Raw genomic sequence first — 26,231 nt, 5'->3', positions numbered from 1 at the left:
TTGTGAAAGGATCAAAGGAGAGGACTGACATTTGAATGATGGATCAGAGCATATTTTCTAAAAAGGGACTGTAGGATACAGACAAAGTGGTAGCTACTGTTAGCTGTCGCCAGAGCAGCACAGGAACTGAACAGCTGAATCACCCCCCAGGGCACAGCAAGGAGAAGCAGCAGTCGTCTTCGGGTTGAGCCAGTGAGGAACTGCATTTTTCCTGGCAAGTTAAACTGTAAATGACTGCTGCTTCTTCCTCACAATTCGGGACATGCTACAAAATTATTTCAAGTGGCCTCTTTCAGAACAAGGTAATCAGTGCTGGTAATACGTCACTGGCATCATCTTGGAAAGAAAAGAGTCCCTAACATACTGGCTGCTGACGGTCTAAAAGAACGTATAGAGCGTAAATATGTGCAAAAAAGAGTTTTTGCAAAGGCTAATACACTTCCCCAGCTGTAATTTAGTAGGAGAGTAATTTAAACAAAACAGAATCAGTTGGAGACAGAACAATGGGAGGGCAGAGGGGTTTAGTGCCTCCCAGTATATAAAGAGTTCCTTAGATGCTGCTGAAATTACCCATTGCAATATCCACTCACCACCTACCTGAGGAGGTACTACAAAATTTTCTCATGCTGGCTTTACAGCAAAACAAACTAAGGATTTAAGGTGTCACTTTGCTAGAACCAGCTCTCGCTCCTCAGAAGGTTCACAGTCTTTCAAAACATTAAAAAAAAAAAAAGACAACATTACTCCTCAACCAGTCTTCTGTACGCAGTGCTGAAGGAAGGCACTGGCACCAAACCAGCAGTGCAAAAAATGAACCACACCAGCCAGGCAGGAGACAGCCTGTGGCACACAGGCGTTGACCCTTGCCATCTAGAAGGAGAAGAGCAGCGATGGAAGGCAGTAGCTCACTTACAGCAATTCCTTCAGCCTCTCCCAGCTCCGTGTGTCCCGCTGGGCGCCAGCAGAAGCGACTCGATGAAGAGGCACGACGACACTGCTGCCACACTGGAAGCTCACAGGCTCCAACGCTATTATAAAGGCAGAGGAGAGGGAGGAGCCAGGCTAAGGGGTCCTGTAGAACGGGCCAGCTCGTCCTGCAGACTCCAGGGGCACCCTGGGCTTTGGGAAGGACAGTATACCCAGGAAAAAGACAATGTTTGGAACCAGTTTAGTCCAGCAGCTGAATACTACATTGAGACTCAGAAAATCCTATTACTGGTCTGCTGTATGGTCCTGTAAAAGTCCTCTTTCTTTAGAACAGTGTCCATCTTTCCTGTCTATTGATAGTGCCAGCTGCTCGACGCTTTCTCCACTCTCTGACTGTCTTGGGAGTTTAGCTGGGGGATTCATGTCTAATGCCCAAAAAACCCCAAACCCCTAAACCGTTACACGCATCTAGTATTTCCTTGCAATGCCTGGACAGCTGAAGGAAGGTCTGAGCTTCAAGGGAAACCATTAAATTCTTTGGATTGTACAGTTCTATTTAATACACAGGCACAGAAGTGAAATTCCTGTCCCCCTCATCCTTCCATTCACTACTCTCACTTCCCAGTGAGCTGAAGTTCAACCGTGGCTGGTTCTGCTGGGCCAGGTCAGCTCCAACCACGCACATCAAGGCACGGACACAACAAAGCAGCGCCGTCGCAGGAACTCGGCAGAGTAAGCTGCCACAACTCATCCTGCAGGGCACTTGGAACTCGTCCACACTTAAGTACGAAGCAAAAATTTACTCCCTACTTGACTTTAAGCACTATTCAAGATGGAAAACTCCTTGCACATCTTGGCTTTTTCTATACATGCCACTGAGTAAATAATTAAGCACCAACACAGCTTGCCTTCTGCAGTCAAAAATTGCTCACATTTCAATAAAAAAATGCTTAGAAGACTGAATCTGGTGAAGCTTGCCCAAACAAAGTTCAAGGGCTTGACTCATAGCTCACTGCAATTAGTCCTTAGATCACTTTTAATGCACTTCAAAGCCCAGCTGGTGTAAATCGTTCTTGTGATATAAATTATGGCAAAAGGCTAAGATATGTTATAAATGATAATTACATCCTTTCTATAGGACAAAACAAAAAAAAATAATGCAGAAAGATCCATTCAACTTGGAGTTCTCTCTGAGGTTTTGACCTGTTACGGATTCATTTCCAGGTGCTGTCTTCGACAGTTTGAATGTGGTTTGTTCTTCACATTCTCACCTGATAGCAATGCCCTTGAGATTCTGGCACAGGGTTGCATGCAGGAACTTAGCAAAAATCAGATAAGCTGAGGTTTCCAGCTGCTTTTCATGAATATTTTCTAGGCTTTAATAAGATGCACATCAAGGTATGTGATTTTTCACAGCTGGCAGCTAATAACAGCTGATAAGCTCAACTACAAGCAGCTGAAAGCATCTCAGCACAGACAAAATCAGTTTTTAAAGATGCAATCAAATGTTCATCATCGGTGTTCTTAAACACAAAGTTCAATGGATACAGACCATAAATCCAAGTCTAGCCATATATAATACACTGCTCATCATTTGGAATCTCCTCATCTTGCAGTTTAATGACCTGAAAAGCACATACAAGAGTCTGAGGCCTCACAGGAAGAGCTCTGGACAAGGGAACATGCTGTCTCTGAAGAAGCCAGCAGGAACAGATACAACACGGGCTGTCTCTAGGCAGCGTTAGATGTGACTGATGGATGAGATGTGGCCAAGGAAGTGCTCTCACACGCCAGAACCCCCCTACACACACTGCCCTTCTCTGTCCTTACCCAGCAGTTTAATTGTCAAATTTCAGACCTCCACTATTGCTCTAGGTCAAGCCCAAGCAATGGGAAAAATTATTCAAAACAGAGTTGCTAAGACAATTTTGTTTAACACTTTGAAGGTTTTTTTTTGAAGAAAACAAAAGAAAACCAAAACAATCATCTGAAAACCTGAAAGTACCATGAAATAAATTCCATTCATAGGAATAAACGGCCACATCCTTAATGGTCTTACGTAGTGTAACAAAACCAAACGTAAATTTGGAAGCAGGAGGGCAAAATTCACGTGTACCCTAGTAAGTTAAATCCAGACACACTTTTCTTTAAAAAAAATTTGAGCAAAGATAAATGTTTTGAAGTGCTACATGATCCTGCCTTCTGTGAGGTACATTAATTTAAGAAGTATTGCTTAATCAATTAAAGATAAAAATAATTTGATTGCGAAGCTTTGTCTTTGAAGACACAAATAGGCCTTTTAAACTTTCTAAAGCTGTCAAGCTGCATGTACTTTCTTGCTTAAAAGATAAAAAAAGCAGCAACTCCCTGCAGCTTTGCAGCCCCAAACTGAAGTATTACAGAGTGACTTTTCGTCTAGAGAATGTTAATGAAATTTGCTTTGTTTCAAGACACAATGTGAGACTAATCTTGGCAGCTCACACATTCTGCTGCTGATTTACCTTCTCTCCCTTCAGAGCCTGCAATGATCTCGTGGGTTACTTCAGTGCATGTTCCCAAACCTTTGTTGCACAAACCTCAAGGGCCTCTCATCCAAATTATGAAGACGAGCCATGAAGATCTGAGCCAGGATGGAAGACTGAGAGAATACTTTTAGACAAAACATACTGAAGACAATTTGAAAAGATTTAATTTGAGAATTTAACCCCTCCCAGCTCTTATCTCCATGATGATATCATCAACTACAGTTGGTGATATCATCAGCTGTCATGATGATGATATCAGTTGGTGATATCATCAGCTGTCATGATGATGATATCAGTTGGTGATATCATCAGCTGTCATGATGATGATATCAGTTGATGATATCATCAGCTGTCATGATGATATCATCAGCTACAGTTCGCCTTACATTTTGCTGTCTCAAGAGTTTAAATGCCTGTGGCCAAATGATACTAAAATTAGGAGCCAAGAACTCCTTTCTAGCCCCACAATCCCCAAGTGAGCTGACAACCCTTCCAGGAGAGAGCATGAACTAAGTAACATGCACTTTCCCTGTGCACTTTGCTGGAACAGGAAGAAAAGAGATTTTTTTGAATGAGACAGGTGAAGAGCAAATTTTTGCTGCAGCATTTTCAGCCAGACCTTAAACAATCTCAGTGATGAAACAGCACTATCTTACTTGGAGGGGTGTAACAGAATAGATTAGGTCTCTGGATTTTGTCTGCTTGGCTACTAACTCCGTGAGTTCCACCAGAATTTTCACCTCCACAGCCATCACTGGGTGCCAGAGACAGACATGGCTTCGAAACAATCCGCGTGCTGCGTATCACACAACAGAATGCCAGACTCTACCAACACCTGCAGGCTTTTTGGTGGATCAGAGAAAATTTAAGCTGGATCTGAAACGGCTACCACTCTGAAAAAGAGTAAAATTAAATGTTATCCACTAGGGAATTTTTTTAAACAAGCAGATAGAATTAACCACGTTCATAAATCACAAGACAGCATAGAAAAAGTGTTATGTTACAGCTAAAGAGTCAAAAGCTGGAAGATTAAATATGTTTATTTTAGTAGTGTAAGGTGGTTTTACAAACATTTTTAGATTTTGCAATATACACAAAAGAATCATTACAAACAAAAGCAAAATATCCTCTCAATAATAAGGAATCTATGCAGCCTGAAATAAAATTAAACCTCTGTTTCTCTTTAAAAAGCATCTCAGTAAACATTCTTTTCCATCACTGATAAAATGTACATCTACAATAAATGACATAATAAATGTGGGAGGGACGGGATGACATCCCTAAAAATAAAAAGTAAAAAAAATTGGGAGGAAAACCTGTTTTTCCACTTAGGTTGGTATTTAATTCTAAATATGTCCATCTAAAAAATTAAATATCTCTTTTTTTTAAAACATATCATTGAAAATTTTGCATGGCAGTGCAATACAGAAATAGTAAAATTCATCCAAAAAGTGCTATGTACAGCAGCATTGTTAAAACACTACAGAGAAGGGACGGTGCTGTTTTCAAGAAAAGACTAGCATGCTTTTTAGCCCTTTCTGAATTAAAGTCAGAAGATATTTCCTGTCTATATTTAGAAATTCCCTTCTCTCTCCTGTCTCATTCCCATAGATTATGTTTTGAGACAAGGAACAGTCACAGTTCAGTTTAAGTGTGTGCATGTATACATACATGTGCAGACGCATATTTGCATACACACGGATGTGTATATATATTTTTATATAAATAAGTTGGTTTAAAAAAGCATTGCTTTGGAACATAGTGAGAGCTTTTCTTCAAAGAGTGGGACAATATGGATTTTCACTGAAATAAACAGGTCCATGATGGAAGACGGACTTTATCTACTACATTATTAATTCAGGAAACAATTACAGTGGAATTTTGAATATTTCCCAGAGAAGATGCCCTCAGAGGCCTCAAACTCTTCCAAAAAATAAAACAGAACAGGGAGCATGATTTTAAATCCAGCCTCTTTTCACGGATCCACAATTCGTGAGAGCACAATTTACCTTAGCTGTCGTTAAAATCACACAGAGGTTTAGCTATGGTCAGCAGCAATTACCGAAATTAGTAAAGAACGTGGGATTTGCACAGAGCAAACTGCCAACGCAGGGAAGTGGTCGCACATGAAGGAGGCCAGATCTGAGGCTGAGAAAATTGTACTCAAAAAAAAAAAAAAAAGGTCAGATCATTAGGACTGTAAAAACACAAGTCCCGATTTCACTTGACTGTTCCATTTCCACAACCGCTGACCAACTGAACACCCATCGGTCCTTTTGGAGCCACGATATTCAGCACCCTGAACCCAGGGGAGCAGGAAGCACTGAGCTGTACGAGGATATTTGGTGCCTCTCGGGTCACCGCGTTCTGTTCCAACAGGAATGTAAACATCGCCTTATCCAGTGCTCCCAGCACTACAGTTTCAGCATAAAGAAGACTTCGGTGTCGGCGTTGCAATCGGTTTGGTTGGCAGGCTGGGATGGAAACACGGCAGGAGAAGCTACGTCCGTACACACGGCCTTGGCCACGCTGCAGGCTCCCTCCGGGTTGCCCCTCTCCTCGATGGGGCTCCCGCCCAGCTGCCCCCGGCTCTGCAGCCGCTGCCTCTCCTGGGCTTGCTTGGCCCTGTTGGCAATGTACCGCACCCTGCTCTGGCTGCGCGACGAGGACCTGCGAAGGAGTCCCAGGCTCTCCCCTTCCTCTTCGGACTCGGTCGGATCGAGACTGATGGGGGAAGTGATGTCATTTTCCTGCTGAAAGGCTGTCAGCTTCTTCAGCTGCTCCGTCAGTTCATCCGGGGCTTTGACTGAGGACCTCAGGGCTGAAGAGCGGCGCTGCTCCCGCATGGATCGAGTGACAAAGCTCCTGCTGATGCTACGGTATTTGCTTTCAAAAGTGCACACTATGTCATCAGAGGTAAGGTCTCCAAGACTCTTGGATTTTGCCTGGTTATTCCCAACCATATCATGTGCTTTGGATTTGTTAGAAGACTGTCTGAGACTTTCTATGTACAGCCTGCTCCAGGTATGCCTTCTAGGGATGGACGAGAATGCATTTTGAGGGCTCCTGGCGAGAGGACGGGGGCACAGTTCATCTGCTGGCAGCTGGCCAGACCTCAGGTTAGGATTGGATTTGCTCTTGCTCACCATTGGCATCTCGTTACTGGATGCTGTAGCAGATCGTGGGCGCATACCCTTTCGTACGGCAAGGGGCTCAAAATTTTCGTGACGGATGCCGAGATCTGGGAGGCTTTTGCGAGCTAGATTGGGTAGAGAGAGATCTATCACAGTGTCATTGGAGGACATGCTGGAAGAGGAAGACATGCTGTCGCGATGATTGCTGCAATCTAGCTTGCTCCAGATCCGGTCATTAAGAGTGGCATCAAAGTATACTTCTGCTGCTGGAGACAAGCTACTTGGAATCTTTTTTAAGGCTGAGTCTGACATCTTCAGTCCTTCGCTCTTTGACCTTCTTAATAACATGTAAGAGCTTGTCTGAGAAACAGAAACAGGTAGAGCCTGTGCAGCCTGGGCTGTCTGGAAAGTATCTGGAGGCAAAGTTGCCTGTGTGCTGTTAATCACGTTGTTTTGCTGCAATAGCACAGCTGCTGCACCAAGTTTTTGCTCTTTGGATTCAGCCATGCTTTTCATGTTTGTTAACACCTGACCTGGTTGGTCATTTTGCCTTTGGCAGTTTTCAGCGGGCTGGCCAGCAGTCCTAGCTGTTGCCTCCACCAGCCAGGCTTTTTGAGGATGCACTGCCAATCCATACTGATCTTCAGCTTTACTGCATGCCTGTGTCCAACCACTTTCTTCTTCGAGACAACCTGCCACGCTTGTCCTCTCGTCTGCTTGGGTTACTAAACTTGTGTCAGCTGCTCTCGAGACTACCTGCACTCGGTCTTCGGCAGCCAGATTTGTTCTTTGTTCTCTAGTGAGCAGAGATTCTTGAGGCTGGTTGGATGTGCTGCTTACTTCTGATCGAGACGTGGTGGAACGATCGGACACAGACCCTTCTTCAGAATCACTGTAAGGAGTAACGGGCAGAGGGAAGCAAAGGCTGGCGTGATGGTTTTCATTGGCAATAACAGGCTCTTCAGTGATAGTTTCTAGGCTGCACAAAGAAGTGACTGACCTCTGCATTGAGAAATGGCAGACATCTACTTGGGAGACATGAAAAGATAGGAAAAAGAAACAAGAACAACAGAAATACAGGGTTAATTTGCCGTTTAGCTGAAGATTTTTCTTTATGTGGTATTTTTTAAGGTAGTAGTTGCATTTATTAATCATGACTTTTTAAATAACTTATGATTTCAAATGCCTGGCTAAAGGCAGCAAAAATTTCTGCTCCTTCAGTTTTAGCTGCCCAAAAGCCCTGCTGTTTTCAAAAAAATCTCAGTCCATGCATAGTAGCACCATATTACTTTTCTGATTATGTCACTCCAACGACAACTGTACCCATCAATTTCTTTGTGTCCTTTGCGTCCCCTCTCATAAACTGACTTTTCTTCCTCCCCCATCCAGTACTACTTGAATTGCTCTTTTCCTTCCTTCCAGCACTCAAACATGTCAGTATATCAGACCATAATCAGACCATGTATAATAAATAATCAGAACACCATCGCCCAACCAACAGATACGATCCCAATGATCAATTACTCAGAAGAGAAGCAGCGTAGGACTTCTGGAGCAGATTATAAAGCAAATTGTCTGTATGCATACCATGGAATGTAGTCAACATGCTTTTTTAAAAACAAAAGAAAAACTTTAAACAGCCTATGTTTTCCTTAAAAAGCTAGTCATTTCTTCTTCAAAAGCCTTTACAAACGCACGGTTCACGAACACCAGACTGACAGCACAATCCTGAAGATCCACTACAGCCACAAATGACCTGAAGAAAATGCTCCACAAGTCTGCCATGTTTATAACCTGTATGCTAAGGGCCAAAGCACTCATGCCAAAAAGACCATTTCCCACGTCTCCAAACCACAATGCAAACATGCACTCGAGAGCCAGCAAAGCCCCTCTGAGCCAGACAACAACCTTGAGAATATAGAAGCAGATAATTATAGGCAGGAAACAAACAAAAACCAGGACTACAGGCAACAAGGTGCTTGAATCAGCGACACGCAGCGGACAGTTACCTTTGACTTGCTTGTCCTTTCAGTTCTTAACTAGAGAGAGAGAGTGTGCATGTAGAATAATAGGACAGAACAGAGGAAAAATCCAGTTAATGTAGGGAAGGCAGGTGCAGATAACAGGACAAATTAGTGCTGAGGGAGGGAAGGGAAACAGATAGAAATATTCACACATTTTTGTAGGATCCTAAGAATTTCTGACCAACCAGAGCACTCAGTGGAATCCCTAAATGGACGGAGATTAAGTCCATTATTTTGTCACAGAAGAATAAAAAGTAATTTTTGCTATTGGTCAGGAAATGCACTCCACTGGACTGGGAAATGGCAGCTAGCCTCCTCTTCTCCAAAGCCCTCTCCTCATGCTATGTAAAACAATCAGCTGCATTACCAAAAAAATGCCAAGGAAATACTGAGCCTTTCCTTTCAGCACTGGTATTTCCAACCCAGCATAGTGACAAGAAGCTTAACAATGGAGAGACAGCGGTTCAGCTGAGGCCAGTATTGCCTTAGTTGGGAGGGTTCAAAGGGAAGAAGGCACATGTGCCCGTAAGCAAAATCCCCCTTGACAACACGGCAGATTTTTCAGCACCAGAAGGAGTATCAGGAGGAGTCCAGAGCTGATCAGACCAACAAACTCCCCTTCTCCCCACCCAGGCTCGGCCATCAGCACAGAAGAAGGCACACTTACACGGCAAAATGCTGGAAACTGTAACGCTATTGCCGAAAGCGGGCACAACTAGAGACTATAGTTTCCTGTCTCATCCTCGTGGCACTTCCCACCAGCAGAACGTTGGTTATGAAATGCAGCCACATTAGGCTAACGTTATTGGTTTCCCTGGTTTCTTGGCCCCAGGCACTAAAATAGCAGGCGGATGGGGAAAGCACGCTGTTTGTACAAAAGGTGTTTGTCATTGGATCATCAGCATCCAGTCCAACTGACTGTTTCACCATTTTAAAGGCTTGCTGATTCCATGCTTGAGAAGTCAGATGGATTTAATCAAATTTCAAGCATATCACAATATTTATTTAGTGACTTGGGCGCTGGCAGGGGAGCTGGCACTGATAATGGGAAATAGTTTCATATGTCACACTACTCAGAGCTTATGAAAAGCCTAATGCCAATAATTTCGGCATAGAAAGAGTTCTGCTGCTTTGGATCACTTTCAAGTCATGGGAACCAGCAAACTTCTTCCCTCCCCCTCCCATTGTCCTGGTATTTTCCTAAAAGCTCAAAGCAGATATTGGAAAAAAGATGTAAAAAAAGACTAAAAAAAGAGAAATAAAGCAAAACTGTGGACACCCAACCAGATTAAATTGATCAAACAAATAGGATATATTAAATTTCTGCATGAGGCTTTCAAAGCAGCCCACTACTGGTAGGCAGTCAGAATCTATTACTAAAAAAGGATTACATCTTGTGAAGCACTAAGGTCACTTAATTTTTCCTGAAAATGTAACCATCACTGTCCAAATTCCTTGAACAATTAAGGGGGAGGGGGAAGGATTTGAAGAGATTCATACATTTAGGACCAGAAGGGTCTGCTATGTTCATAAAGTGTGATCTCCTGAATCAACCAGACCAGAGAATTCTATCCAGTAGTCCCTGAACTGATGGCAGTAATTTTGCAATTTCTTTGAGGAAGGAACTGTTTTTTTTTTTGTCAGCAGAGTGCACAGTAGACATCATTTCTGATATGGATATCCCTCAGGGAAACACAAATTCTGATAATGAAAATATGGTTTGTTAATACGGGTTTCCCATATTCAATCTCTACTTAATGCTCTGGTTTGGATCTTAAAATTTACTTAGTATCGTACCACATTCATTAAAAATAACAAGGAAACAAAAAACCCTGAACAAACAATCCAAACATTCATGGACTATCGACAGTGTTACTACAGCAGATGGTTAGCTAGGCACAGAAAGGACTAATCTAAACCAGACACATCTAGGAAAAAAACAAAATAAAAATATTTATGCAGACTTTTTTCTATCATTGCCAAAAATAAAGCAAAAGAGCTCTTGATGGCAAAACGACATACAGGAGCTTCTAAGTAAAGATGCTACGCAGAAGCTGAGACAATGATGTGATCTAAGGTGGAGAAGGGTGAAGAAAATCTGGTCTTACCAGTAAAGAAAATAGGGGATTTACTTCGAATTTCCTCCAATTTTTGAACGAACAAGGCATTCATTTCCCTCTGTAGGGTGCCTGCTTGCCTTCGAGAAGTTTCAGGCCAGCGCTTGGGGAATTCTGGGCTTCCAAGGCTTTCTAGACTGCTGGAGTTGGAGGATATAGAGCCATTGCTGGCTGCGACCAAGTTGACAGTGCTTCCATACTTGCCACCTGACTGGCACTGCCACCGCTGCCGGGAATGAGCCTTTATTCCGTGACATTTAGATTCAACATTTTTCCTCCCTGGGTTCACAAAAGACTGGGTGCTCCTTGTTTGATCATCGGCAGTTCCAGGGCTGCTGCAAGACTGCAAGTCTGATCGCTGCCTGGGCTGACCTTTAGCACCCCAGCTTTTTAGCTCTAACCTCTCTTCTCCAGTTACACTGCTATACTGATCGTGGTGAAGCAAATCTTTAGCAATGGGCCTGGTAGGACGGTCGCTCCACTCGCATTCTAGATCTGGGCTCTCTTTGGAACCAATCATGCATCTCATGCAGTTGGTGGCCACTCCAATCCTCCCAGAGCTGTTGATGGCACAGCGTGCAAAGACGCTCTGCTTCTCGCTCTGGTGCTCCTGAAGCCGGACCCTGTTAGACCTCCGCAGGGGCTCACTGAAAGCAGCACCCCCTTGGGCACAGCTTTGGCTTTTGGCTTTACGAGAACCACGGGCCTTACCTTTCAACCCCTTGCCATGTACCTCCCCACCGGCACCACCTCTGGGAGCTGGTGACAGAGGAGCACTTTCTGGCTCTTGCTCAAAGCGTGGCTGTGAGGCAGCTTCCACCTCACGGTCTTCACTGGCCCCTTCGGAGCTGTTGTCTTTTGTGTCGAAAGCAATTTCAGGAAAGCCCTTCTTGTTCTTCTTCTGGCTTTTGGCGGGCGCGCTGGCTGTCCGTCTCAAGATGTGGCTGCTAAAGGAATGTTTGCGGTGGAGCTGACCAGCAGCATGACTGTCCAGAGAAGCCTGCTTTGGATTTCTGAGGAACAGGCCTTTTAGACCTAGAGCTTGTTTGGCCTGGAAAATTAAAAAAAAAAAAAAAAATAAAAAAAAGGTCCTTAATAGAAAATGCAAGTCTCTTCTTTCGGGCACCGGAACTCATGTACAAATGATCAGTTCACATTCGCACACACACACACAGAGTCTCCTGACATATTCCTACCATAAGCATGGGAACTAAGCCAGAAATAAGACAGAGATTAAAAATGAAAAAAAAAATCAGTACCAGCAGCTTTGCGAAATGTCATGTCATTTTTGCTTAACTATGTTTTTAGATCAAATTTTCCAGCCAGACTTATCTCTATATTTGTTCATAATTTTCTTACTAGCTTACAACATAAACATTAGATACTGAAAAGAAAAAGTGAAAAAAGGAAATACTTCCACCTACAAGGATCTAATTCTGAAAGCTGGAGAGTTTCTCAGTGTGTGTTAAGAGCCACAAAGCTTGAGGTGTTCATAATGCCACACGTCTCAGACTCTAAGACCAGAGCCAAAGTGCTCCCTTTTTAGCAATATGGCTTTCTGGGGTTTTGGTTCTGCTTTTTTAAACACGAGCTCTGTAAGGTCTGAGTCAGTTTTCCAACACACTATGCACATTGAAAACAATTCTGTCCCAACAGTTTAATGCCATGGATTATATATATATATATATATAAAAATATACTGCAGTATCTGGAGGAGGCGTAAGAAATCGGTTCAGTACAGGCACCAAAGGGTAAGTGGAGATTTGCAGATTTGTTGCTCCCAAAGTGTATGTATTTAAGGTGCATGGTTTAAATGCTTCCTCTGAATGGTCACAGAGGAATCAGTATAAACTAGTTTCTGCACTATGAATTCACATTCTAGAAAACCATGCTCTACCAGGAAATCCTGAACAAGGCTTCTGCATCGCACCATATTAAAATAAAGCGATGAATACTGCAAGCTTATGTTATCTTAAAGTGTTCTTACTAGCCTTGGGGCCTTGCTCAAGTTAAGTCCAGCTGGAAAACGCAGTATTAAAAAAAGAAAAATAAAATTCAGCATGCTTTTCAATAAAATAGATCACCTGAAATTTTGCAGGCTTACATATGTTAGTTCTGGGCCAATTAGAATTGCTGATGATTTCAATTAAATTGGAAACATGGAGCTGAACTATCTGCCTTGTGCAGGACAGTATACTGGGGCAGAACTGGACAGCAGATGCTGCCAAATCTAATTTTTCCTGTCTCTTAAACCGGAGATGGTGACTAGCACTCATACTTGAGACAAGAAGTTTGTGGCGTGCAGCAGAGGTCCCAGCTCTGGAATAAAACTGAATACTCTGAGTAAATGAGAAGAATAAACTGAAAAAAGCCAACTAAAAAAACCAAAAACCTACCACGAAACAAGCTACAGAAATGGTGGTAATTTTAAAAAGTTACTTTAAAATAATTTTCATTTTACTCGTCATGCAACATGAAGTGGTTACAGAATTTAACAGATAGTGACCTCTTAAGGAAAAGCACATTTTTGACTTAAATAAGATGATAATAAATTGGATGCTCAAATGGAGATTTACAATCTTTCGGAGATCTACACTTCAGTTGAAGTGAGCACTGTCACAAATAGCAGTTGAACTACATGCATGACAAATGGTCATCAAATATTTCGCTTTCCACCCGTGCACCTACATTTTGATCATCTCCTACCACACAACACCTATCCAAAGACACTCAGGTACGTTTTCATCACTGAAGAAACACACTATAAACAAGCAAAGTCAGTCAGGGTGGTAATACAATACTTTATATACTTCAGTACTTATTTAAGCTTTAAACATATAAATTCACCACCATAAATCTCCCACCATCATACAATTGATTTTCATTTCAGTGAAACAGAGACTTTCAGCATTCCTCTAAACATTGCAGGTGCACTTGCCAACTTTTAAAGCAACAGGCTGATGCCTGATACAGAATACGTTCGTTTTGCTGCTTGCAGACTCGGACACACAAATCACTTAAAGCAGACAGAGAGGTATTTCCCTTCTAATCTACTTCTCCTTTGTTCTCTTGAATTCCCAGTTAGATCAGACTCTGTTTAGTAGCTGTAGCATAAAGAAGGAATAAGCATAAGCCTATGATTGAAATGCACTCTAAGAAACCCATGATAAAATTTGATCAGCGTCCCTGCTTGCTGGCAGTTCAGTTTTTACCCTGTGATGTCACGTGAGGTCACATTTCTGCAGCGCCAAACAACGGCACAGAAACGTCTCCTTTAAATTACAATAGTCTGTCTTTCACTCCGAAATATTTGAGTGCATGCATTTCAAATTTGAAAATTTCAAATTTCAACTTTGAAAGCATTTCAAATTTTGCTTTGCAGGACCTAACGGATAGATGTCAGCTGTACAGTAAGCCTGGGTTAAAAGCTGCTTTTATTCCTAAGTGTCCTGTGCAATCTAGCACATGGGATTGAGATTTATTCATCTGACAAGAAGCCCAGTGAAAGCATTCAGAATATTATTTTTATAATTGACTGAAGTTTAGTTACCACATGCCAAGATCCAGTGTGAGGAGAAGATAATTAGAGACCTAAAATAGCCTTTAAAAGTATATACAGGGTAAGATAAAGGAGGTAGAAATTCATTTTCCCATATGAGGCAGAGAAAATGTAATTTAAATATTAATAAACCTTCCGTGAGAGCCAGACTATTGAATAGTCTGCTTGTATCATTGTGGATTCACTTTCACTAGAGAGCTTCAACAGGAGATTATGCATTTGTTAAGGAAATAGGAGAAAAAAGCATTCTGCTGCAATCCAGACAAGTTGGCAAGTACGCGAATTTATTGCTATGAAAATCAGACAGCATAAATATTTGCAAAACCCAGAAAAAATGGTCATACATACACAGAAATAAAGCCCAACAAAAATAAAAGCAAAGCACTGATGGAATGGGTGACACGCAGTGCAGGACCCCAGGTATCATTCTAGCTTCTTTGGTGCATCTTTGTTGAGCGAGCCACCATCGCTTGAATCAATGGAGTGATTCAAGAACCCAAAGACAAATTTGGTTAACGTAGGGAAAAAAAAAGTTTTTTAAAAAAGAGAGCCATTTTGATGGAGATCCAGAACATCTGCTTTCAGCTTCTAGTTCAGCTTTTACAGGGCTATTTCCTTCTTTAAAGCAGACTTGAAAAACAGCACAAGAGGCCTTCCCACAATTTAGCAAACAATTCTCTGTTAATGTTCTTTTCCATGTGAAAGAAGTGGTTTGAATCGTAGTACACCAGTAGAGATAGACTCAAAGAAGAGGGAAAGGGAGGGTATAGAAGGACTTTTATCCTGGATCTGCTTCATAAACGGAAGGCTCTCTTGGTGGATCAATGACCCAACAGAACTGACCAAGTCAAATGTTAGATGAGTTGAAGAGCTCCAAAATGCTAATAAGGAAACACTGATGCTAATGAAGCAAGTAGTTAGAGACATGCAGGTGTGTGGTGGTGGTCACTACACCTCCTTCAGACAGGAGGGGGTACCTTCAAGGCGACTAAAAACGCTCTGCTTCTAAAAGTAGACTTTTTTGACATAGAGAAGCCCACTGAAATCACAAACAGACAGTAAAGGCAAAATAACAGTGAGGGAGGATCTCAGAGATATGTAGAAAAATGCAAGAAATTCTGCAATACATGAACAGACTACAGAACAGACAGGCACAAAAAAAAAGTCTCCAGGAAACAATGCAATCTACAAAGAGATTTAAGTTAAACACATGTTAAGATGAAAAAAGTCTAAGACTGCTTTAGTAATATCAAGCTGCTGAGAGGGTATAATGTCTACATTTAGAGAAAAACTCCGAAAGGTTAATGCTTGCATTAGATTATCTGAATTAATAAAACGGGTAAAACCAGGCTGACAACTGTGGGGATGTTTTTGCCCCTAATTAGGAGAGTGGAAACAGAGAAATAATTCTAGTCTTAACAAAACTCTGTTAACTGAAAAATCAAAGCAGAACATGATTCAGAGAGACCAAAACAAAGGGCTGTGTAATATTTGTTCCACATTTTCAGTAGTTCTTATTAAAAATTATAAATTTAAAAACCCCACACATACAAGCTTTCCTTCCCAATCCTTGTATTTTAATCACAGCACCAGCATCTTAACACCAGCAAACCCAAAGAGACTGGAACGATAGTGAGAGGCAATAAGGGATGTCTAACAGGCTCAGAACACAAAAAGGGGATAAAGCAATCAAAAAAACAAATCAGTGCAGCAGATTGGAAGCTAGTGGATAAGGACAGGTAGGAGACACCGCGATACACAAGGGTCTTTCAGTTGTTCAAAACACTTACCAAGAAAATCTAATGTCCTCAAAATAGCTGCCAAAGCTCAAATGGGCATGTTGCCCTACTGCAAATTATAACTCTCAGCAGCCAGTTACTCATTAAGAAGCCAGTAAGAGCAAATAATTATGAAAGGCTAGGTACAGTCTGAAACGAAACACTGCTCATCTGCTCTGTCCCTCTCAGACCAACACCAGCCACCTCTCTTTCACCTGAAGCTTCTGAAGTCTCTTCCTCAATAGGGCTAAATTCAAACAGATTCATAATGCCATCGCAAGGAATTTCAGGCAAGACTCCTAGACCTATCGGGATGAAGCTACACCTGCCTAAAGGTTTGGCATTAGACATCAAATAACAAAGAGCAGGAACTGAAGTAAAATGAAGTGACATTCTTTCCAGAAACAGCCCTTCTGCCCACGAATACAAAAAGCAGCTTCCATAGGATTTATCTCTGTTTCATCCCATAAAAGTTTTGATTGAAATCTAGCAGTTTAAAAAGTTATTTCCTTTTTAAGAATTCTTTTAATTCCACTTACATGAGTGGCACCATAAGAAAAGGAATTCAGAATTCCCAGCCTATTCAATGCCACCTCCTGCTGTCACGATGCTGATATTACAGCTTGCTGCTACAGAAAGCTCAGCCTGTCACTGCCAGTGGACACAAACTGGTTTTGAGATTCTCCAGGCACTGTAAGATACCTAACCACCTGAATTTCACTGACATTAATACCATAGAAGTAACTAAATCCAGTGCACTGTGATGAAAAAAGCTATCTAATTTTCAGCTGGTCTGGGAAAAGTTTGAAGTTAGGGCTTTACTTTTGGCTTGGGGTTATTCATGTGAATTTAGATACAGCGACCAGTTGTATTTTTCCTGCATGTAAAGCAAACATGCTCTTAATAACGGACAAGCAGTAAAAATAAGTCCAACAACTATTAGTAGGATCATCTTTCCTCTGTGTTTTAAGTGTTATTATGGAAAAAACTCCAAAGCAAATAACAAATATCTCCACGTATATTCAGAAAGATCTCAGGCTACCATGACAACCACAGAGATGAAGGTGATTCCAGTTGAACAAGTACCTTAGCTTGGACCTTCCCTCACTGGGCTTCCCTAGTGTGACACAAAATCCTGCCATTTCCATACTCACTGACATATTCAAGCTGTACTACACGACACTGAAGGCACGCACCTTACCACAGATGTCATTAATAGCCACATGCACAAAGATGGATGCCTCTTCTATACCCTCCAGGTACACGTGTCGGTAACCTGAAACAGAGTGAACGAAGCTGATGAGGAGCTGATGTAGATGACAGAAAGAGCATCTAGAGACTTTCTTTTCATAAACAGCAAAAGAAATTAACCACTTTTTTCCCAGCTCCTCCCCACCATAAGCATCAGGCTTGTGCATCACCAGCCACCCTCGGTTAGCTGAGCACTTACAAACTTTACTGCCATTTCTTCTCATCCCTTTTGTTTTATAAAAGAGCCTTGTCCTGCTTTCTCTCACGTCTATTATTGCTGCTGTCAATCTGTGACTTAAACTCGACTACATTCTCTCTCGGGGACTTACAGTCTCTTATTACTACTGCAAACATTCCAACCAAGTTCATTTAATTGAGACTGGGTGTTTGTTTTCCATCTTAAACACACACTTTTTTCTTTACTTTGAAAGAAAAGAAAAATATACACAGAAGCTTTAATGTGAAAGAAGACTGAATTGAAAACAGAAATAGGAAACTGACAGAAAATGGCATTTAATACCTTGATCCCATCATTAGAATAGATAACTACCTGTTCTACATTAAACTATCACTGATACAGAAATAAGACCAATCAAAACTCTACTTTCAAAAACTGTTGGGAACTAACTGGAGGAAAAAGCAGTATGAGATAACAGGAGTAAAGATTCTGTATGGTAGTCTTCCAAGTCCACAATATTTAGCCAAGCTGCTTAACAATCTTATCTATTTTTTGAAAATCTAGTCCCATAGAGTTATTTGATTCAGTCTTCATCATATAGTCAGTAGTGGACCAAAGTAGAGAACTCGGGGTCCAAACTCCCAGTCCCTTGTTCTAACCAGAAACTTCTATCGCAGACATTAATCCAGCATTTGCAGCTTCAATTATCACAGAAAAGAGTCCTAGTCAACTGCTTTTGGATTTCACCATTTCTGTCTTACCTGGCATCATACTGCTGAAAGCTATTGTTCTCTGTCCAATAAAATCACGCCCAATTGGATCATGATCCCACACAAGGAATCGAATCAGTGCAATCTCTGGCATGTGTACCGTGAACACCAACGTTTCCTCCCACATTGGGTTAAAACCTTGGAATGAAGGAATCAGCTTTTAGATATTTCATTCACAAGATGCAAGAAGAATGGCGACTTTAACATCAAGAATGCTTAAATCAATTTTTCAGTGCTTTGCCCTAGTAGGCACCAAATTTCATTTACTTGAATCTTTATGAACAAAACTTGCCTGAAAGAGGACGTTTCAACCATAAAAGAAACTTAAAACCCACATAATCTTACCATTATCATCAACTACTCTAGTTTGTTCTTTGAAGCAATCAACAGGTAAGCCTATAACTTCTACTTCGACGAATGGATCTATGATCTGGAAAACAGCAAGTAACAAATATTGAAAAGAAAGAGTGACAAAGACAAAATTCAAGTACATAGCTTTCAGATGTGGGCACTGCATGTTATTGTCTTAATAATTATTGGTCCTGAGCCCTTCTGTAATGGATTATGCTGATGAGAGATATCTGGAGGCGCTGTATTGACAATTGGAGGAAAAACTTCCAACCATTGCTGTGATGCTTAGAAGCGAAGAAAATCACCTGAAGATCTAGGATGCTAATGACCTAATTTATTCATGTTCTATGTCTCCTGACAGATAACTGCAGGAAGTTAAATCCTCATCCTTAGCCTGGCCAATATGGAAATACAACTTCTCTAACACACAAGAGCAATAACCAATTGTCCCATACTTCTCCTCTGTCTCCCAACATGGAATCACGTGGTTTTGGGAGTTGTTGACCACTGATAATTCTTAGAACCAGCTGTTTCTTCAGTTGCCCAGGCAGTGGGTCTTCAGAATTTGGATTAAAGACACCTGTAAGAATGAGAAATCACATAATGTGAAAAAAGTCTAATTTTGGGGATGACTTTAGTTACAGATCCCTTCTGGCTCATTTGCTTCTAGCATCAGAAATGCATTATTAAACTATAATAAGGATCCACATCCACTCTTCTCATGCAGTAAGTGATCCACTTATTTTTGCTCATTTTTCTTACCTTGACACATGCAGTTTGGTTTGAGGACATAGCCACAATTCCCATTGGCATTAAATTTGGCCCGGTTCAGTTGCAGCATTCTCCCCTCTGACTGGTAGTTTAGTGCAACTATTTAAAAAAAAAAAGGTGATACTACTTACTGAGTATGTTAACAACATTCTTGTTTGCAGGACCAAATTAAGGGAAGGACACTTAAATACATTTTCACATTTGACTTCTTGGATGCAAGAACTCAAATGCTTTATGAAAAAGAATTCTCTTATGTAACATACATCACAGCTTTAGGGAGAGAAGCTCTTCAAGAGTCTGAACTCTGAAGTCCTCCTGTGTTTGAGAAGTTAATTTATTTCCATTTACCAGACCACTGCTTGTATGTAAGACACATGTTCGAGGTAATCTATCTAGGTAACAACATCAACAGCTAACAAGGACTCAACTGTCAGTAAAGTTGGATGAGCAGAGAACTCATAGTATTTTAAGGGGTGATTCCAGAGCTCATATTAAAACGTCCTCCCAAAATAAAAAAAAAAATTAAAAAAAATAAATGTTTTTTCTGCTCACCAAGTTGGCAGCCAGCATTCCAGAATGGCTGAGGATTGTAGTTGCTAGAGTCCACACGGTAAGAAGATGGGTAGATGCGGGACAACTGGTGCTGGTTGAAACGTAGATACTGTGCTGGCTTTTGCTGCAGTATCTGGTGGGCTTTTGTTTCACTGAAAGATGAAACCTGCCAGCTCGAAGAGACTACAAAGAAGAGCGGAGGACATTAGAGGTAATTTCCTTATTTATTTATCTAGATAAAGCATTCAAAACTACATAGCACTAGTTCCTTATAACTATCAAGCATCATTTTAATACATCCCACTCAGACAGAATTATGCCTTTCTGATATTACAGCAAAGTCATTGTGCTTATTGGAGGAGTTACGGTTGGGAAAATGAAGCTGGATATAATGAATGACCTGAATCTTCATTAAGATATTTTAAAAAAATTCTCTAAGATTTATTGAATTTGCTTAAGGGAAGCAATTCTTTCTTTTGGACACTTTTAACTAAAACTTGATTCCCACCAAAATAAGATGCAGAAAACTTAGGAAGAGGACTGAAACGTTCTAGAAATTTAATGCTGATATTTCATCAGATTTGACTTACAAATCTAAATTTTAAGCTTGAAATATTCTGCAGACTGTTCTGCCCAAGAGCATAACTAAGCCCTCTGTTATTTCCCAGGACGCAAGTGTTGTGTAGCAGCTTTTATACAAGCTAGCAAAGACTACACGTGTACTGCTTACTACCTATAGTAACTTCTTTTCCCTTATGGAAGCTGTCACACAACTCTAGACTCACTTTGTGGATTCTGAATGGCAAGTGGTCAGCTACTTCAAAATAGTATAGCTTTATCGTGTGCAGCTCTTCCGTTAAAATCTTTTCAGGGTGGGAGAGAAACAAACAGAAAACCAGTTTTTAATAAGAAGACACGTAAGAACATAAACCTTTCCATTTCTTGATATAGCAATTATTTTCAGCAGACTTTTAGTTCAACCTACTTTCAGTTTCAACATCATGAATGCCAACAGACTTTGTGTATTTCACCAAGTCAGAGAGTGCCCTGGACAGCTTCATTGTTTTCTTCTGCCGGTTTATTCTAGAAAGACAAAGTAAATTAATTTCCCATTAATTTAGGGGTAAATTTTATCTTTCATATTTTAAAATAAATCAGGGTAAAAAAAAAGTAAGAAGGCTTTCTTCCACCAAGGAGGTATTGAATAGTTTTACACCCCATAGAGCTTCATTGCCAAAGCACAGAAGTTGTGGAACCAATGGCATGAAAGTACACAGAACCAGTAAGTCCTGTTCTTATATGATCACTTACTAGGATCTGGTGGGGATGACTAAGTCGCTTTGACCAAACGGTGGAATATCTATTCACGTATATATTTACTTCTCAAGTCAAGTGCTAACAAAAAAACCTTTTTAAATCCCAAAGAAATAGTAAGAAAGCAATGCTCTGGTCCTCCTCATTTCCTTTGGGTTATCACTAACAGCATATTAACCATGCTGGACCTGATTTGTTACTTTTGAAGCCTGAAGTTTAAGCAACTATTCTACAAAGGATCTTTGATATCAGGATTTATGAAGAGGCAATTTCAAAAGAAAAATCAAAATCATCACTTGAATGTGGAAGAAACTTCATTTGGCAAATTATATAACAATTTAAAAAAAACCCAAAAAACAGCTGGAGATCTGATACACTGCAAATCCCCCTTAACGGATTCACTGGGCCACCAGTCAAATGGCCTGTATGTCAGCAGGGTGAGATGGCAAGGGCTCAAGACACAAATAAGGTCCACTGTACTTTGCTAATTAGTCTGAATGGCACCAAGAAGTCATTCTGATGATCTTGTGGCTGACATTGGATCTATCCTCACACCAGACTCCTGCCACGTACCTGCAACCTTCAACAAATTGGCTTCCTAGACCTGAAGCATATCTGTTTATTGGGTTCATTTATGTAGGTGTCTTTTTTAGAAACAAAATTGCCAAATCACTTGTTAACAAACCTGCTGTAATGTACAGAGCTCCTGGCTAAATTTCCTTGAGAATCCGAATCATCTTCACCCTCTTCCAGACTTGTTGCCTTTTTCAATTTGCTTCCTTTTTTCTGTGCCACAAGGAAATAAAACCATAGTATCATAACCATCTGATCAAGGTTTGAGCAGCTGGATACAATTCTGCTTTGTTATGCTGATGAGCATGATACAGAAGATGGGAAATGACAGCTTTTGTAACACTCAGCATTGCAGACAATATGCATGCACATGGGGAAGACTCAGCCCAAGGTCAGAGCCTTTTTAGAAATGAATCACAAATCCTCAGATAAAAGGTGCAAATTAATTTTTATGTTTTTCAGAGGAGATCTTGGATACTTTTAGACTTTGATGTAAATTTAAACTCTGTTCTGCACAACTATAATCAGTAATTCAGCCTATCTGTTCGGTGAAGAGTCTGATAGCAAGCCTCTGTCAGAGAATGCAATTATAATATTCCTCTCCACCACTGTGTGCAAAATCCAAGAACACAATTTTTAGTGTAGATCTAATCCACCGAGTGGCTCACCTTGCGTTTAGAAAAACTGCCCATCAATGACCGGCTGTGCCTTTTATTGGTACTGAAGTCTTCCCCAGATTCCACATCATCCTCAAGTTTACTCTAAAGCAACCAAACAGAAAGAACAATGTAGCAGACCAAGGAGAGTGCTACGGATGGCATATTTGAGCATTATCAGAAATAGTTTGGGAAGTGAGCCTCCCTAAAGTGTCAACAGAACTGCACCAAACCAACGCAGATTTTTTTTTTTTTTTAAACACAAGCTGAGTACCAGATCTTGTACCCTGGCAATAATTGCCATAATTTTTTTGTCCATGGGAACTTTCAGAGCAGACAGAAATCACACAAATGCCTAACCACAATTTTGTTTTCACCCAGGCAGTTTGAATGCCCCCATACTACATACCTTCATCGACATCAGACTGGTTTGTAGCTTAATATTTGAAAAGTACAGTTTAACAGGACTTATTTCTGCAAATTACGCAGTTTTACTAGGATACTCCATGTTAAGAAAGAAACAAAAGTCTTGAAATCCCTACAAATGTATATACTTCATTGATGCTACTGGTCTTTAATATGCCCTTACAGTTTCATTGTTTCCTAGACAAAACACAGACTATTCTGGTTAACATCTGTGCAAAAGGACTCTTGAAGTCTTGGCCTTGCAACGGATCTTACAAGAATAACTGCCTGATACATTATGTAAATCATCAGGCTTAAAGGTACGTACAAAACTCATGTCATAGAAAGTTTTGGGAAGCTGATCCTTAGTTCTCCCCTAGTTTTAATCCCTAGTTAGTACACCTGCTTATTACTGGCAGATCTCCAACGTTTTTCATTCACATGCAACAATCTTCCTAAGCTTTTTGTGGCTTATTACAAATTCTAAAATGACAACACCTCAAGTTCATGAAGTGTAGTCTGTAGGCTGAGTACATTTTTATAAATAAGCATTAGTATAAAATTAAAATACAAATGTAAATGCATAGAACAGAGAACCGAGGGGAAAAAGCTCAACTTTCATACGCACTTTTTGTAATGGCAAATAAAGTTATTTCTGTTGAAAAGTCATTTCATGTGTAGATTTCATGCTCCAATTGCTGTGTGAGCAAGAAAAAAAGCTTTGTGTAGCTTTGTGTATCTGACAGTGATGTTCACCTGACATCATCATTAACTGAATTAATTCAGCTATGAATCTGAAATCAATAATATATGATTTACTCAATAAGCTAATAAAACACAACAAATGGAAATGCTAAACACCTCTTTCTCTGAAGTCACTTTAGTCAGCCACCTTTGAAAGAACAAGAATTATTGTCATGAAATAATAGTACTAGGTAGCTACAGGGACAAAAAAACCAACAATCAGGTCTAGGGGTAAGTGAAGGACAATAAAACCTGTTCACCTTCTTACTATCTGATTTTAGACCAGCCTTTCCTGATGATGGTAGAGTGGTAACTGTAAAATTGTTTGGATCTTCACAGTCACGGATTTTGGATTCTTTTATCAGTGAGTCAAGTTTCTTCTTTGCTATATTCTCCACTCTTTTCCTATTAGTAGATGCCTACAAATAAAACAGAATCATTAAACTAGGTAGTGATCAAAAAAGTCCTAGTAATTCCAGCCAGGATTAATGCAAACTAAAACGTTATGTTTGTGGTATTTGAGGGGAAGAACGCTATGATGCAATAAAGAATCATGAGATATTGCTATTTAAAACATTAAAAGACAAAACTTCCAAACTTGAAACATAACCACTAGAACTGGTGCTGCACTTTTGTCAAATCTGTCCCCACGAAGGTTTAGAATCTGAAAGATTTGCGATAAATCCCAAAGATTAGACCACATCCATATTCCAGAGAACTCATACAAGATTTCTTCTCACTGGGATGGGAAAACTTAAAGTACATTTACATTGAAATGATCACTTTACTTACATCTCCATTCATCAGTTTACAGTCATCATCAATCTCATCAGCACTGTCCTCATCAGAAACCTCACCTTCCTCTGCATCATCACTGATGTTGGCTGGAAGTTTCTTCCCCTAGAAGATAAAATGATTACACAGGCAGGTAAGTATGCAGCTCTTGCTATCACACAGGTTTAAAAAAAAAAAAAAAGAAAAAAGAAAAGGAAAAAAAAAAAGAAAAATTAGTCAAAGCATGCAAATAGAAATCATAATCAGCACAAACAAATAGAGGGATAGTACAGACAACACAGGTTTTTACCTTAACCAGTATCTTTCCTTTAAGACTTGCTGGTGAAGGGAGCTTGGTGGAATCATCATCATGCACAGAAGACAGATCCAGTTTGTCTCCCAAAATTTCTGTAAGATACTGAGCCATCTTCTTCTGCTGAATGACACTGCAGTGGTTCTCAATTGACAAGATAACAGGGTACCTGGCAGAGACATAAGTATCATCAACTGCGAATTCAGCTTTTATCACAGCATTAAAAGGATAAGGGTTATTACTGTCTGAGCCATTCCTGTAACAGGCATCACCACCAGTGAAACCCCCAGGGGTTGGATAAATCAGCCCTGTGGGCACAGGACTGACACCTCACCGCTCACTCCAAACTGAACGGTCCATTTTTGACAGCCACACGATAATGAAACTTCTGCAGTCTGATGTGATGCACTTTTTCCCAGAGCACACTTTTCACCTTTCTACACCACCCAGTCCCGACCTCCACTTCCTATCAAAGAGATTCTAGCAAGCCATTCATTAGGAAAACCTAAACAGCCGGTGCCTTTAACTATCCTCTCCAATCAGTGCTTCACCCCTTCTGTACTCTTACAGGTAAAAGTAAACAAACTTTCAAAGAACTGAAAAAAATCTCCAAAAGGGTTTTATCTTTGACTTCTCACTTCCAACAACCAAATTACGAACCTGTTGTGTTGGTTCTTCCACAAAAACTTTTCTAGCTAGCAGCAGAGCAGTGTCATACAAACAAGCCTGCAGATAAAGCCTCTTCTATAAAGACAGCAAGTATTATTTCTAGATTTAGTTTTATTATTGTCATTTATTGTGGATTCTTTTGGCATTTTTAGGATGAGCACAAACACCAGTATATAGTGCAGTTTTTTTTCAGGGCTGAATGATGACGGATTCATTAATTAAAAACTAATTATGAATAAAATGATGTCTATCCTGACATCTGGCTCTCATTATCTTCTCATCAGGAAAAATGAGGCTTTCAGCCAGACAATGCCTGCAGGACAAAACTTTCCCAATTGATGACTATAGTTAAATTCCTAGCTTTGCCTGAAGCAGTTTCTTAGCTGAATGCGCAGCCTACCAACAGCTATGCCTCCAGCCTACCCCGGGAAAGAAAATACCTGAAAGTCTAAAATGTTTTGTCCACTATCAAACTGTGACTGAGCATCAATACCTATAAAGAAAAAAACCCACCACAGATAATTAGGTGTAACATGGTCCCAGTTAACCCTTCTGTAAAGCTTTTAAGAACTGCAACAATTTCAGAAGCATTGCCTTATGTTCTGCTGGCCACCTTTCCTTTGATTTATTTACCATGTCTTCAAGCAAACAAACTCCAGAGATTTTAGGTTCACAATAAGTTTACCTGGGCTGAAATTTCAGTGAAAGTTTAGCTCTATTAATGAAAGCAGATGGACTGCTTTGCAGAAGCTACTGGAAAATTTTTAGAGAGATAAATTAATTTATCTTAAAAAAACCCAAACAGATAAGTTGACACACACGTTTTGACTCTCAGGAAGAGGACAG

The 26,231-nt window shown here is 40.5% G+C and overlaps 1 protein-coding gene across 2 annotated transcripts in view; it reads right to left on the bottom strand.

Annotated features, from left to right (window-relative positions):
* Window positions 1-5,866: 5,866 nt before the first annotated feature.
* Window positions 5,867-26,231, bottom strand: part of PLCH2 (phospholipase C eta 2) — a 68,657-nt gene continuing 48,292 nt past the window's right edge. Inside the window, exons 9-22 of one of the 2 annotated variants that reach the window (XM_086625529.1) lie at window positions 24,714-24,885; window positions 24,422-24,529; window positions 23,890-24,048; window positions 22,493-22,585; window positions 21,937-22,037; window positions 20,923-21,020; window positions 19,938-20,120; window positions 19,377-19,484; window positions 19,070-19,194; window positions 18,609-18,693; window positions 18,255-18,401; window positions 17,261-17,340; window positions 11,439-11,778; window positions 5,867-7,611 (exon numbers count right to left, since the gene is read on the bottom strand). In XM_086625529.1, the coding sequence (XP_086481655.1) occupies window positions 5,867-7,611; window positions 11,439-11,778; window positions 17,261-17,340; window positions 18,255-18,401; window positions 18,609-18,693; window positions 19,070-19,194; window positions 19,377-19,484; window positions 19,938-20,120; window positions 20,923-21,020; window positions 21,937-22,037; window positions 22,493-22,585; window positions 23,890-24,048; window positions 24,422-24,529; window positions 24,714-24,885 (3,544 nt within the window). Of the gene's footprint in view, window positions 7,612-10,718; window positions 11,779-17,260; window positions 17,341-18,254; window positions 18,402-18,608; window positions 18,694-19,069; window positions 19,195-19,376; window positions 19,485-19,937; window positions 20,121-20,922; window positions 21,021-21,936; window positions 22,038-22,492; window positions 22,586-23,889; window positions 24,049-24,421; window positions 24,530-24,713; window positions 24,886-26,231 lie in introns of both variants that reach the window. The other variant, XM_086625528.1, reaches the window with a different exon arrangement.

Source organism: Tauraco erythrolophus, chromosome 23 (assembly GCF_009769465.1).
Source record: "Tauraco erythrolophus isolate bTauEry1 chromosome 23, bTauEry1.pri, whole genome shotgun sequence".
Lineage (NCBI taxonomy): Eukaryota > Metazoa > Chordata > Aves > Musophagiformes > Musophagidae > Tauraco > Tauraco erythrolophus.
Note: the sequence above shows the minus strand (reverse complement) of the source record. Positions and strands in the feature narration are given on the sequence as shown.